Source organism: Pseudonaja textilis, unplaced genomic scaffold, assembly GCF_049901715.1.
Source record: "Pseudonaja textilis isolate UNSWEBS1 unplaced genomic scaffold, rPseTex1.2 PTEXCTG198, whole genome shotgun sequence".
NCBI lineage: Eukaryota > Metazoa > Chordata > Lepidosauria > Squamata > Elapidae > Pseudonaja > Pseudonaja textilis.
Genome location: NW_028262517.1, coordinates 1 through 13868, shown reverse-complemented (window position 1 = coordinate 13868; position 13868 = coordinate 1). Strand labels below are relative to the sequence as shown.

The window sequence follows — 13868 nt, the reverse complement described above, 5'->3', positions numbered from 1 at the left end:
TCTTAAAGACCTCCAGTGATGAAGCCCCTGCAACAGGGATGTCAAGCTCACATCATCACGGCATCATCACTTTTTCCCCCTTCGCTAATCTGGGCACGGGCATGGCCAGAGTGTGACGCATCCAGGCCACGGGCTGCGAGTTTGACGCCCTGCCCTACAACTTCTGGAGGCAAGCTAATCCACTGGTTAATTGTCCTCACTGTTAGAAAGTATCTCCTTAATTCCAGGTTGCTTCTCTCCTTGATTAGTTTCCATCCATCGTTTCTTGAGGAAATTAACTGAGGACATGACCCCCTGGAAAAGAGAGTCTAACGCTGGGAAAGGCGGAAGGAAGAAAAAAAGCAGACGGCCAATAGAAGGTGGCAGATTCATTTACTGTAGCGATGGGTGCACTTTTGAAAAACATCTGTCTAGGAGTCGACACCAATTTGATGACACATCACCAATCACCCCCCTCCCTCCCTTTGGCACTAAAGCGCCAAAGGCATCTTCACGTCTTTATCCACCACTAGATGGCCTGGTGGGCAATGAAACAAACGAAGACGGACAGACGGGCGAGAGCAGTTTGGAATTCAGTCTGATCGCTCTTGAGAGGAGAAGGGGGAGCTTCCAGGGCTACGAACGGCTGCCCGCCCGCCCGCCCGCCAAGCTAAACAGAACTATTCTACTACTTTTACGCCGGACGAGAAAACCCTCCTGCGGCTCTTTTACTCTTTTCTTCAGAAGGGAAGCATCACGTCGGGCGGCGGACGTTACCAGCGCCTGGAAACTCGCCTCTTCCTGCCTGAACGCAAAACGACCTTCCCGCTGAAGTGCGCGAAGGGCTTCCTGCCCCTTTGACCCAAGCGAGCCAGGCAGGTGATTTTTGAAGGGAGGTTGGGGGGAGAGGCTGGTTCTGAGCGCAAATATTACCCTCGAAGTCCGTGGGTTTTCCTCCCAGGAAAGTGGATGCAGCCCACGGGCGGTTTATCTCCGTTTACTAACTTGGGTAAGTCAGGGAGCATTGCTTTCCTTCCCCTTTGATTCGGATTGCTGTGGAGTGTCGGTGTAAGCAGGAACTAGTGTTGGAATGGTAGTTCTTAGCCATTAAGGGTGAACTACAGTAAATTTTGGACGGCTTGGTGGATCCTTTAAAAAAAACAACCCCGATTTCTTGTTTTTACAGCTTTCGCACTTCCTTTCCCGCTTGCACTATTGACATTTCTCTTCCATTGAACCCATTTCTCTATTTTTCGGTTTCAGGGGAAACTTTTGCCATTTGGTTCGCTTTTCAGAAGTTCCCTTTTATGGTTTGAGAGATTTCAACCAGTTTTCCCAGATACGGTTGTCAGTAATTTCATTTGGCTCCCTTTAAACAAGCTTTCTAAGCTATTACATTTCGGGGACCCTTTGAGACACATACAGGCCTTGAGGCATATAGGTGAAATGACATGTTGATGCACCCTTTGGATGTTGCATTAAGGCTGCTTTGTTTTCTCTTTCTAAAGAACATTCTTGATGGGACTTCTTCCTGAAAGCCCTTAGTGCATGCTACACATATTTTATTTTTGCTATTTATTTGTTATTTTTGCTTCGGTGTCTTTTGTTATGACTTGCCAATTCTGTGCTTTTTCTCTCTCTCTTCATAGCACTTAGCTGTGGAATGATTGAAAATGTGGTTCGGGAGGCACTGAAGGAGGAGAGCTGTGTTAGCATAAATCAGGAGGAGTCTGATCGCAATTTTTCTGACTAACACATTTTATTCAGGACAAACACTTTTGAGAGCTGCACCTCACTTCCTATATACCGATAAATACAGTGACTAGAAGGATGTGAGGGAAAGAGAAGAGCGGGAAGGACAGGTTGATTATGCAGATAACATGTGAGACAAGTTACAAGTACTTTATCAGTTTAGATGTCATTTATTTATTTATTGAATTTATATTGCCGCCTATTCGCCCATGGTGACTCAAGGCGGTGTACAGAATAAGTATCTATTGTAAGACTTTAAAACTCATCATGTTCAATGAGGCCTTTGAGAAGCCTTAAACTTTCTGATGTATGCAAGCTCAATAATTTCAGTGATGCTGTTAAAGTCTCTCTTTTCCTCCAAAATAGTCACTTTGAGATTCACAATAGAAGGGTCTGGGATTTGAATCACTCTGAAATTTCTTTGTCCTTTTGAGTCTGATGTCAAACTTGTGCCCATTTATTCTTTTGTCCAAAGTTTGTCTTACATAAGGGCTGGAAGAGCATGACAAGTATCACATAAAATGATGAACATGTAATGGCTCTTCTAATCTTGTGTATGCTTGATGCTCTTGGAGGACATATATTGATTTGACAAAATAAAATTTGTAGAAAACATGCTATGTGATTTTTTTTTACATGGTTCGGAAGGATATCTAAGCTTTTGACTTCTTTCACAGCACATTTTGGATTCTTTTGCAGTCTCGGTTATTCATTTGTACAGTGAGAATACGTTTCCAGGGATTGCTATAGTGGTAAGCAGAGGGAGAAAATATTTGTTTTGTGAAGTTTTGATAATCAATGAGGAGAAGCCCTTAAAGTCCTTTCTCACTTGGACCTTTATGGTAGCATTGTGTAGAAGTTGTCCTTGTGATTGGAGAAATTCGGGAATATGTCCCATAGTTTAAAACATGCTAAGGCACAAATAGCAATTACTTCCTGTTAAATGTCGTGTTGGCATTGACATTTTTTTTTCCCTAGCATTTGCTAGAATTGCTAGAGAAAGAGACGTGTTTCTAATTGCTTCATTATTAGGATGCTTGGCAGCAATTTGATTCTAATTTCCTACTGGAAGCTTCCAGTATGAGTTTGTTGCTCTTTCTTCTATGCTGCTTCTTTCTAAGATATAGTGGGATACTTTGGACAATACCTGAACTGGGCAACCGTGCTGCCTGTGTCAAAGCAAGTAACCGTAGCATGGTCAGCTCTGAAGAAAGAGGTGGATGAATACATACAGCACTCTAACCACTGCGCCACCAAGGCTCTTCTTGGACCTCTTGGAATTCCCCACCCAACAAGGCCATTTCAAAGAATTCAGGGAATTTAAATCCATCTATCTACAGTTATAATTTTTACAATCCTCTCCCACATTTTTCTATCCAATTAACAAGATATCTTTGAAGGAAACGATGGGTTATTTTTCTTGAATTTTTAATTTTGTAGTTCCAATTTTTTTTAGCACTGGATTATATTCATTTACCCCTCACTAAATTGTAGCAGCAGCTCAGGAGCAGAGGTGGTATTTGGCAGGTTCTAACCAGTTCTAGAGAACTGGTAGTGGAAATTTTGAGTAGTTCAGAAAACCGGCAAATGCCATCTCTGGCTGGTCCCGCCCCCATCTATTCTCTGCCTCCCAGGTGTCAGCTGATTGGCTGGGTCTTCTTTTGTTGCCCTGCACAGGAGAACGGAGCTGGGAAGGAGGTTAGTGGGGTGGGGAGGGAATGGGATTTTGCTGTAACCTTCCCCCAGGAGTGAAGAGGGAATGGGGATTTTGCAGTATCCTTCCCCTGCCACGCCCACCAAGCCATGCCACACCCACCAAGCCACACCCACAGAACCGGTAGTAAAAAAATTTGAATCCCACCACTGCTCGGCAGGGTGGTTTCCCCCCCACCTTCAACTGGATATTCTTAGCTTCTTTTTGCTTGCCTCTCCATAAAAAAGACCTCTGACAATGAGCCATAATTCCCACGTTGCATTGGTTTAGTTGGTTTAGTACAGTAGAGTCCTGGTAAGTCACAACCATTGTCATTTGTAAAACATGATTTTAAACCTAAGCCAATTTCAGTTTCTTTGAGAAACTGTGTTCACATAAGTTGTAACTTAGCACGATGTACTAAGCAGCACAGATATTTTTGAGAATCAGCAATGGATACGGATATAAATACATTTTTTTCCATATCACAAGATACGTAAGCTTTATTTTCCTTTTGCATACCTTATTTTGACCTCAAGGGTATATATCAGAATATTATGAGTAACTGGCGTGAATGGGGTGACAAAAGAGTTTAGGGAGCAGTTCCCCCAAGGAAGATTGAAGATCTTCTATAGCTTGAAGTGATATGAAAAATATATTGAATCGTTTAAAGGACTTTCACAAGAAAGATAAGCGACCTTGTGTTCTGTTGCTCTTAAGCATTAGACCTAAAGGGATGTCATCTTGGCAACAAATGAAGTGGGGGAAGAAATCCTCAGATGAAACTTTAACGAAAATCATGAGCTGCTTAACAGTAGAAAATTACACTTGTGGGGTAGGGATCTTTTCTTTGTTAGAGAATTTTTAAGGAAAGTACAATACTACAATGGTAGAATTTCTACTATTTCAAAAGATGAAATAGTAGAAATTACTATTACTATTGAGGATCAGTGCTATCGCAATGATTCTATTAGGAATAGACCTAAATCTGATCTTGAAGTTACCACTAGAGTATAAATAAAAGGGCTAAAGAACTCCAAATAGCCATTAGATGAAGCAAAGAAATGTAGATATTCCTGTTTGCTGTCATCCATTTATTGTTTGGTGGATTTTTTTATTTTATTTTTAGGTTTTTTGCAGTTCTGATATGAGAGCCCTGTTCCTTTATATTTGTGGTTCTAATGACTTGTTATCGTTAGATAGAGAAAGCCTATCCTAAATTAATTATTTATTTTGCTTTTTCTCTTACTATTTCATCTTATCTTCAATCTTCCCATCCAGAGAAGGTTATTGAGAAAGTAGTTGCACAGCAGCTCCAGGGCTTTCTGGATGAAATGGATTATCTGAACCCTTTTTAGTTAGGGTTCAAGCCTGGATATGGGACGGAAAGGACATTGGCTTCTCTTTTTGATGATCTCTATCTTTATTATGCTATACTCTCTCTACTTGACCTCTGAGTGACCTTCAATATCATTAACCATGGTATCCTTTAGAGCAGCTTTGGGGGTTGGGAGTGGGGAGGGTGCTCTTTGTTGCCCTAGTTCACTTTCTTCCTCTGTGGTCCCCCTCAATTGGTCTTCTGGGATCCTATAAGGCTTGGCATTTTCTCTGCTTCTGTTTAATATCTACATGAAGCCTTTGGGTGAGATCATCTACCACCAAGGGCTGAGATATCATCAGTATGCTGTTGACATCCATCTATGGTGAGCTCAGTGATGCCATGACATCCCTCTCGTAATGCTTGAAGGTAGGACCAGGAGCAACAGACTGAAACTAAACCCAAGGTCAAATGGCTCTGGGTTTGGGGTTCTTTGGTCCATGAACAATTGCCATCTCTGGTCTTGGATGCCATCGAGACAGATCCAATATATATTTTAGGGGTTCTTCTGGATTCATGACTCCTCTTCAAGGAAAAGGTGAGAGTCGTGGCCAAGAGGGCTTTTGTGCAATTGTAGGTTATGCACCAGTTATGCCCTTTCCTGGATGAACAATCCCTGCTCACAGCCATTCCCGCCTTAGTCACCTCCCACCTTGATGATTACAACCCACTGTACATGAAACTGCCTTTGCAAAGTATCTGAAAACTTTACGGTTCAAAATGCAGTAGTTTGTATGGTTTTGTGCAGGCCGAGCTGTGCACTTGTGTCATCTCACCTGCATGAGATGAACTGGCTGTTTCAGTGTCCAGTTAAAGTGTTGATTGCCATCTTTAAAGCCCTAAATGGCTTGGGACCAGGTTATTTGAAGGACCATCTTTTCCTGGTCACATCTACCCAACCCACCAGAATAAGGAGGCAAGAAATGCTACAGCTTCCCTCTCCTAAGAAGGTATATCTACTGGGACCAAGAAGAAGGATGTTCTCCATAGTGGCTCCCTACCTGTAGAAACATCGTTCCCTGAAGATATAAGATTTGACACTTACTTGAGTGAGGCTTATTTGATTGATGTTGCCAGGACAGTGTGGGGGGTGGGTGGGTTGCTTTTTGTTGTTTGTATCTTTTTGTTGTTTTTACCTTTGTAAGCCACCCAAAGTCCTGAGAGTGGAATTGGGCAGTCATATAAATTTCCTTAAATAAATAACTAAACAAATTGCCACTTAGTTATTGTTCCTTGCTGATTTGCTACTATCAATTTACCCACTTTCCCAGTTCTGAGTAATTTTGTAACTATAACTCAGCACACGTGCACCCCCTTTTCAAATTCTAGTAGTGGGCACAGATGTGCTCTAGAAATACACATATATACAAAGATTGGGCATCAAGGCTTCCATATTCTTGTTTCACCTGCAAGGACTTTGCAGAGAAACTTGGATTCAAATTAAGTTTATTTCCAGGGTGACTTTTGACAAATCTGTAGCAAACACTGTGGGCGGTGGACTGCAAAATGTATGAATCTGAGCAATTGATTAAACATAACTGCCTTTACATGCTAATATCTATGCATTCCTAATAGTTGTTAAAATGACTTTGTTAAATCACATCAAATGGTTAGGTGGTTGTTCACATGGTCAATTAATAAATTGAAATGTGAAAAAATAGCTCCTTATTAAATATGAGAAAGTAAAGTAGAACGTTTTTTCATTTGGGGGGTTGCTTCGAGGCTTCTTACAAAATGCCTATGTTTTAACAAATCATCCTTTTGAGGCATGAAGACGGGTGTAGCTGGCCTTTGAATCCACACAAACTTTGATGTAACAATGTTATCTTTGATCTTGATTACTTAAGAAAGTCTTTATCTTGACTCCAGCTTAACCTGCTCATTCTGACGTCAAAGTCACAACAGGCCCCTGCAGAGTCTGGAGGAGAAATTGCAAAAGTGGTGTCAAATTGATCAGTTTAGAGCTAAAAAGTAGGGTGGGGTGGGATGAGGGGTTTAAAGGAATTTGTATCCAGGTCTCCTTTCATATTTGTTAAATCAATTACATCTCAATCAAAAATTATTCACTGTACGCCTTTTGTTGGAATTATGGGCCAATCAGATTTAAATCCATTTAAATTGATAGAATATTCCAGTGCAAAGCAAAGCAAAACATTAAATACTAACCATGTAGCATGAAACTGTCCATTGTATACAGGTAGTCGCCAACTTAAACAATTCATTTAGTGATTGTTCAAAGTTACAATGGCATTGAAAAAAGTGACTTATGACCATTTTTCACACTTATGACCGTGGCAGCATCCCCAAGGTCAGTTGATTTACATTCAGATGCTTGACAACTGGCTCGTATTTATGACGGTTGGCTATAAATACGGTAACCCCCAGCCCTGGGAACAAAACTGATCTTTCAGGCTTTTTGGAACCCCATGGGTATCTTAGAGATGGTGTTTCAGAGGAAGGGACAACTTCCTTGGACCTTCAAGATAGCAATATTTTATTGAGGGAAACTGGAGTGCATCCATAGGGTCTCCCACTTGGGCAGGGGGTTGGACTAGATGACCTACAAGGTCCCTTCCAACTCTGATTATCTGTATCATTCTGTCCAACACCGGCTGATCCTAAATAAATGAATAATAGTATCAGGACTTAGAAAGGCTACAATTGTAGATTATCTATGAAATGGAAAAAAATATTGGAAGCTAAAAATGACAAATTTCTATATTGTTGACAAGAAAATTACATTTATATGTTTGAGATCAATTAAAGGGTTTGTGTGTTTGTTTTGCTCTTCAGAATTGTAGGGCCTGACCTTACACAGATAAACCAGGTATTACAAAGATATGTCACCCTGATTTAATGTCAATCCTTCCAGGTAAACTAAACAGGAAGCATGACTAAAGGAGCTAATTCTACTTTCTTGTAAGGCTACATTAACAGAATCATGCTAACCTGAAGATACAAATTTATCTCCACCACTTTCAACTGCTTGATCCATGGGTGGGAGATATTTTCTTCCTGAATTTCATCCCCTGAATATTAAGACACTGGGGCTCCCTCTTTTCTTGTCTGATTATTCCCTTTGTCCCTCAAAGTGATTCTCACATACTATTGCATCTAACTAGGAGTAGTGTCACAGTTTACAATTCTAGAGGATCAAAGCCGATTTTCTATATGGTGACTGATAGTAGGAAGGGCTAGTATTGTTTGGGCTTTTGATAAGACAATGATTGAATGTTCTAAAATGCTTCTTATTCATGGATCTTTTCAAGATGACCACCATTTCTGTGCTTCTCAAGCCTGCTTAAGGCAAAATTTGCAGATCTATTCAAATATGGAGATGGTGTGGTGTATATGTTTCTGAGTCAAGGAGTCACATAAAATTGCTGATCACTAGTTTGCCCTTTGTAGCTCAGATGAAACCAAAGGATCGCCAGCCAATCAGTACTCACTTCTCATCCTTTCAAGTTGACTAATAGCTGTGCATTAACCTTTGTTTCAGTGGGTCATGGCTAAAAATATTTTTCCTCCCTATCACAAGCCAAAAAAAAGATGCAAAAAAAGATGTATATGTATTACTGTGCCTGTATTTGTAAACATTCCTTGGTTCACAAAAAAATATTGGAAGAGAAACTCTGCAAGAAGGGGTAGATAGTTATCTATTCTCACTTTTCCTATGTTCTTTAAATTTATTTATTTTTTATCCAGCCTTTGTTATTTTTATAAATAACTCAAAAGAGTCAACCTGCATAATATTCCTTTTTTCTCCTATTCCCCCACATCCCCAGAGAACAACTCTGTGAACCCTTTCCTGAAGGCCTTATTGTTAAAACAGCTGTCTCTTTGCTGCTTAGTTACAAAGCAGTATGTGGATTGAAAGGACAATGTTCCTTCTATTAGATTATAAAACCAAGGGCTAATTAAAGTGATAATTACATATAATAAATACTTTTACAACATAGTTGATTGAAAAGATTCAGAGTACATGGTTTTCCACTCCCCCAAATATACTCCTGTTGAAAGGAGAATATATACTAGTTGCTTAATCTATAGAGTAGAAAGCCAGGTTAAGGCATCATGCTAGAAACTAGGGGACCGGGAATTAGGAACAAAGGCAACTGGTGACCTTTGACCATCACTTTGTCTCAGCCCTAAGAAGGAAGCAGTGGCAAACACATCTGAAAAACCTGCTTGGATTTGTCTGGACAGTCTCTGAGAATGGGACATAATTGAATGGAAGAAAAAAAAAGAGAGAATATAAACAACAATCCAACTTTAAAGACTGTTTTCTGTCATTCTGTCTATATCCTATCCTTCTATGCAGTCAGCTTGCCTGATGCTATCCAACAAATGATTGCCAGCCTCCATAAAAAGAGAAAAATGTGGACATTTTGACATGAATAGCATCCGTTTTATCTTACAATGTACAAATGGATTTCATTGTTTATTTAGCATATGTGCATCCCATCCCCCATACAAGGAACACAACTTTGTTAGGTAGTTCAGAAAGATAATGATGATCATGGATTTGTGTATAGCTTCTAATATTTATGTAGGCTCACCTTCTGACTTCCAGATACATTGGACTTGAATACTGTATCTCCCAATGGTATGAACAAACAAACATACTTTACTACCGGTTCTGTAGGCGTGGCTTGGTGGGTGTGACAGGGGAAGGATACTGTAAAATCTCCCGTCAGAGGTGGTATTTGCTGGTTCTCCAAACTACTAAAAATTTCCGCAACCGGTGCTCCAGAACTGGTCAGAACCTGCTGAATACCACCTCTCATACTGGCCAAATTCTGCAATTTGAATTCCAACATTTTTGGAGAACAACATATTGAGGACATCTAGTTTATAAAAATGTTTTAGGAAACCAAATAGCAAATTACATCAAATTCCATATGATGTGAGAGCAGGTGTCTATCCTCAAAGTGATCTATTCCATTAGGCTCGTATAACCTTGCTGGCACAAACTGGATATTTTTTACTTTTAATGATTTATTTCTATAAACACTTACATGATATATAAATAGAGGTGAAAAATGTATGTAAGATTTCTGGAAAATGTTCTCTCTGCTTTAAAAGAAGCACCAGTACTGCTGAATCTGCTGTAGAGGAAAGAAAAGACTCAATGAGGGAGATGGGCAGTTAAGAAGTTTGATAAGAGCCATGGTGGGGCAGTGGTTAAAATGCAGGATTGCAGGCTAATTCCACTGACTGCCGACTGCCAGCAGTTTGGTAGTTTGAGTCTCACTGGCTCAAGGCTTACTTGGCCTTCCATCTTTCTGAGGTGGATAAAATGAGGACCCAGATTGTTGAGGGGGGCAATAGGCTGACTCTGTAAACCACTTAGAGAGGGCTGTAAAGCACTGTGAAGTGGTATATAAGTCTAAGCGCTATTGCTAAATAAATAAATATATGCTTATTTGAACTTTCCTTGGATTAACACGGTCAATGGTGAGCATTGTGAATGTTGCAACTCAGCAATCTGTGGAGCACCATACTTACCCTAACTTGATTTTGCTTTGTTTCTTTGTCTAGTTGATAACTTTTCTTCCCTTTTCCTTGCCTTAGGGAAGAACTCAGGAAGATGATGGGTAGCTCGGAGAGCATGGAATCTACCCAACTCACCCTTCCGAAGCACATTCTGGACATTTGGGCCATTGTCTTAATCATTCTGGGTACCATTGTCATCATGACTTTACTAGTATTGTGCCCAGCAACAACGGTGATTATTTATAGGGTTTGGACACACCCTATGCATCACAATGGTGCCGAGTGAGATTGGCCTCCTTGTCGCTGTTTGGACTCTGCTTTTGAGGAACATAGGCCAAACGCAATAGGAAAAGCAGCTGAATTATCTGGCAGTTTTCAAGATTAGGTTGAGCCCTGAGCAGGCATTGGTAAATTGTCAGCAGAGATATAGTAGCAACACATCTGCTGTCAGCATGTGATAAGAATGCTACAGCTCACAAAATGTATCTTCGAGTGCCTGGTTATCTATTTGGCTTATGTCCACAGAACATTACATCCTGGACTTTATCTCCACTTGTGGAATGAGCTAAACTGCTGCAGAATTCCAGATCCTTCCAGTTTTGATTTCTGGTATGTGTACCCCATTCAAAACAAGCCTTCATGTTTACAGAGCAAACTATTCCAAGGGGAAAAGGAGATGGCAGAATAACAGTGCTTAAGAGGACACCTTAAGTTAAATTTAAGTAGTGACTGCTTTGCATAAGCAATTTGCTTTATCTGGTCCAGACAATCTTCATTCCACACAGATCAGATGAGATCTTAGCTGATATATTTGTGGTCCATCTTTTCTTCGAGCATCCTCTGTTTCAAGCAGCACCAGTTAAAGAGAATTAAAAGGGAGAAATGAGAAGTCAGCGGATAAGTGATTGGTGGAAATCATGTTTGGTATCTATTGCAGTTGAACAGTACATTCATAAAGGGAGGTTTATTTTAAGGAAATTGAATGAACATAATATAGGGAAAGAGAAGAGAGAGGCTAAGATTCTAGAAAAAATATTTTACTGTCAGAGATCGGTATAGGAAAAAGTAAAATAAAAAACTTTTCATTTGTGAAATTAGATTTTGTGATAGGAAGGTCTATCTCAAAATTTTTTTACAGTTATTGTGCTATACAAGTATTATGATGGAGGGTTTTTTTTTAAATTTTAGGAGATAGATTCCGATCATTAAACCTTTAAAAAATATGTTCTCTTTTTAGTAATTGGCTTCTTAGAAGCACTATAGTAGATTCCTTCAAATGGTTGGAACAAAATTATTCTGATTTCTTGGTGACAGCCATTCTACACATTTCATTTACCGGGCTGATAGAATAATTTGCATTTTCAAGACCCAGGCAATGTAATGTCCTTTCTCTTTCTCCCATAGTTAATGGTGTCAGGAACGAACACATTCAAGTCACACTTGTTTTCCATTCCCTTGTGCAGTAGAGCTGATAGCCTCTCATTCACAGAGTTATTATACTCTAAGAATTACAGAGAACAGAAACATTTAGCAGGGATTTTGGTTCATGTCTTAAAGGAAATGTTTTGGTAGGTGAAAAATACTGCAGTGTTTAATAAATGACACAATCAATACTCATATACATATCAACTGACACTGAATTCATTTCCAGTCAACATATCAGGAGAAAATTGTTATATTAAATTACAGTATTATACAGTGCCGTGTAATAAACAGTATTGGTCCCTGCCTCTGAATTTTGATGTTTGAATATTGATTTCCTTCTTCCTGTTTGGCCTTGAAATATCTTATTAGTCTTCTACTATCTTATTGTGTAACTTCATATCATTTTAGCCCTTCGTAATCTGTTCGGTCAAGCTTCAAAACTCTCAAAGGAAGCTAAATTCATAATGCAAACTTTTGTTGTTGCCTATTATACATTATATGATTATCGCCAGTTGCCCTGGAAGCAGGAAATATATAATTCAAAATGTGTTTTAAATGCCAAGTGAAAATAGATAGTGCTATGGAGAAATTCATCAGTAATTGGCGAACACTTGAGATTAGAATCTTGTGGGGGTGGGGGGTTACCAGAGTTTAGGTTTATTTAGAAATAAAGAAACAAGTATATAACAATATTAGACGGAGGCTAGAATTAGAGAAATTACAAAACCTGATATTTGAGACAAGACTTTTGAGGTCATGTTTGTTTTGTACCAGATGAGGTTTTGATTCCATGGCTGCTTTGTGCCATGATACTGTCTTAGGGTCAATTTGCAGCATTTTCTCATACAGTCTAGAGGTTAGATGTGGTATGAGCTGAAGAAATGAATGGAAGCCTTCAATAGTGAGATGAGTCAGCCTTTAGCCTAGAAAGAGATAGATGTTTTATTTACGACATTCTGTTTCCTGTGAGGTATATTCAGAGGAATTAAATATGCATTTAATGCAAACACTATCTTAGCTGTATTGCACACACAACTGGCTTGCTCTCAAAATGGAGGAATGGACTTTTGTTATTCAATTATATCATGATGGACTCTGATTTCCAAGTGGAAATGGTAAGATACTATGCAAAATCAATCTGCATTGTGATTTGTGTTTCACATGCTGCCTACCAACTGTGTACCTGAGGGCTGGAGGCCTGGCTATACTGAACAAGGTCAACCAAGTATGTCTTTTCCTTTCTCCCTTTTCTCTCCTCTCATAAACCCAAGGTGGCTTAAAGCTAATCTTGGTGATTTTTGAAGGACTGTACATTTTGTGAATTTAAAGGAAGAGAAGCAGAGAGGCACCAATGAGGGTCAGGATTATAAGAAGAGCCATTGAAGCGTGTCAGGGATTGAAGGGCATCTAATTGTAAATAAAAATACAATAAACAATACAATAAATATCTATTCCCACAGAGTAATTGAAAAGAAGATACTGTGAAGTAGGAGGTACAAATCCATTTGAGAAGATATCTGGGATGGGCTTACCAACTTCTTCCTTTTCCTCTCACGAGACACTTAGTGGCAATGTTTGAGGGATGGTAAAAATTTAATTGATAAGCTTCATGCTAACAATTACATTAAACAATAATGGATATTGAAATTAGTACAGGAACGTAGCAACTATGTCTCTGATATTGTTAGAGACTGTCATTGCATTTACGTTTTTCCGGTAGGATTTTTTTTAAAAAAAGGAAAGAAAAACTGCCTCAAGATCAATCTCATGCTCAAAACAAGAGTCACAATTTCAGTCAAGCCAGGGGTACACAATGAAATGTGGAAATAATACACAAGATGCCTCAGACTTTGTACTACATTTGAACTTAGACACACCAATTTTACTCAACACACATAGGCTGCCATGGTTCACTCCACACATTTTCATTCATCTTTGTCTCTTATTTTGGCCACTTCTGTTCTCGAATAACAATGGCAGCTGCTACCCATTTCTTCATGATCCCCAGCAGTGATAATTAAGTTGTTCAGATCCTTGGCCACCAGTGGGTACATCTCTTTCTCCAGTGGCTTATGAGCAAACACAACCTAGAAGTAAGGACCAGAGTTGTCATCCCCAAAATACAGGTAATCCTTCACTTACGAT

At 39.5% G+C, this 13868-nt stretch overlaps 1 protein-coding gene across 7 annotated transcripts; it reads left to right on the top strand.

Annotated features, from left to right (window-relative positions):
• Window positions 1–248: 248 nt before the first annotated feature.
• SMIM3 (small integral membrane protein 3) lies at window positions 249–12034 on the top strand. Of its 7 annotated transcripts, none has more exons than XM_087918671.1 (3): window positions 249–858; window positions 1629–1687; window positions 10377–12034. In XM_087918671.1, the coding sequence occupies exon 3, from the start codon at window positions 10393–10395 to the stop codon at window positions 10582–10584; it is 192 nt and encodes a 63-aa protein (XP_087774797.1). In that variant the 5' UTR covers window positions 249–858; window positions 1629–1687; window positions 10377–10392; the 3' UTR covers window positions 10585–12034. The 7 variants fall into 7 exon arrangements, with proteins under 7 accessions (XP_087774797.1, XP_087774798.1, XP_087774794.1 ...); XM_087918672.1 differs by having other exon boundaries at window positions 454–854; XM_087918673.1 differs by lacking the exon at window positions 249–858 and adding an exon at window positions 894–988.
• Window positions 12035–13868: the final 1834 nt, after the last annotated feature.

Excerpts from the sequence above, each read along its gene's own strand:
- SMIM3 (XM_087918671.1), top strand. The coding sequence starts at position 10,393 with ATGATGGGTAGCTCGGAGAGCATGGAATCTACCCAACTCACCCTTCCG.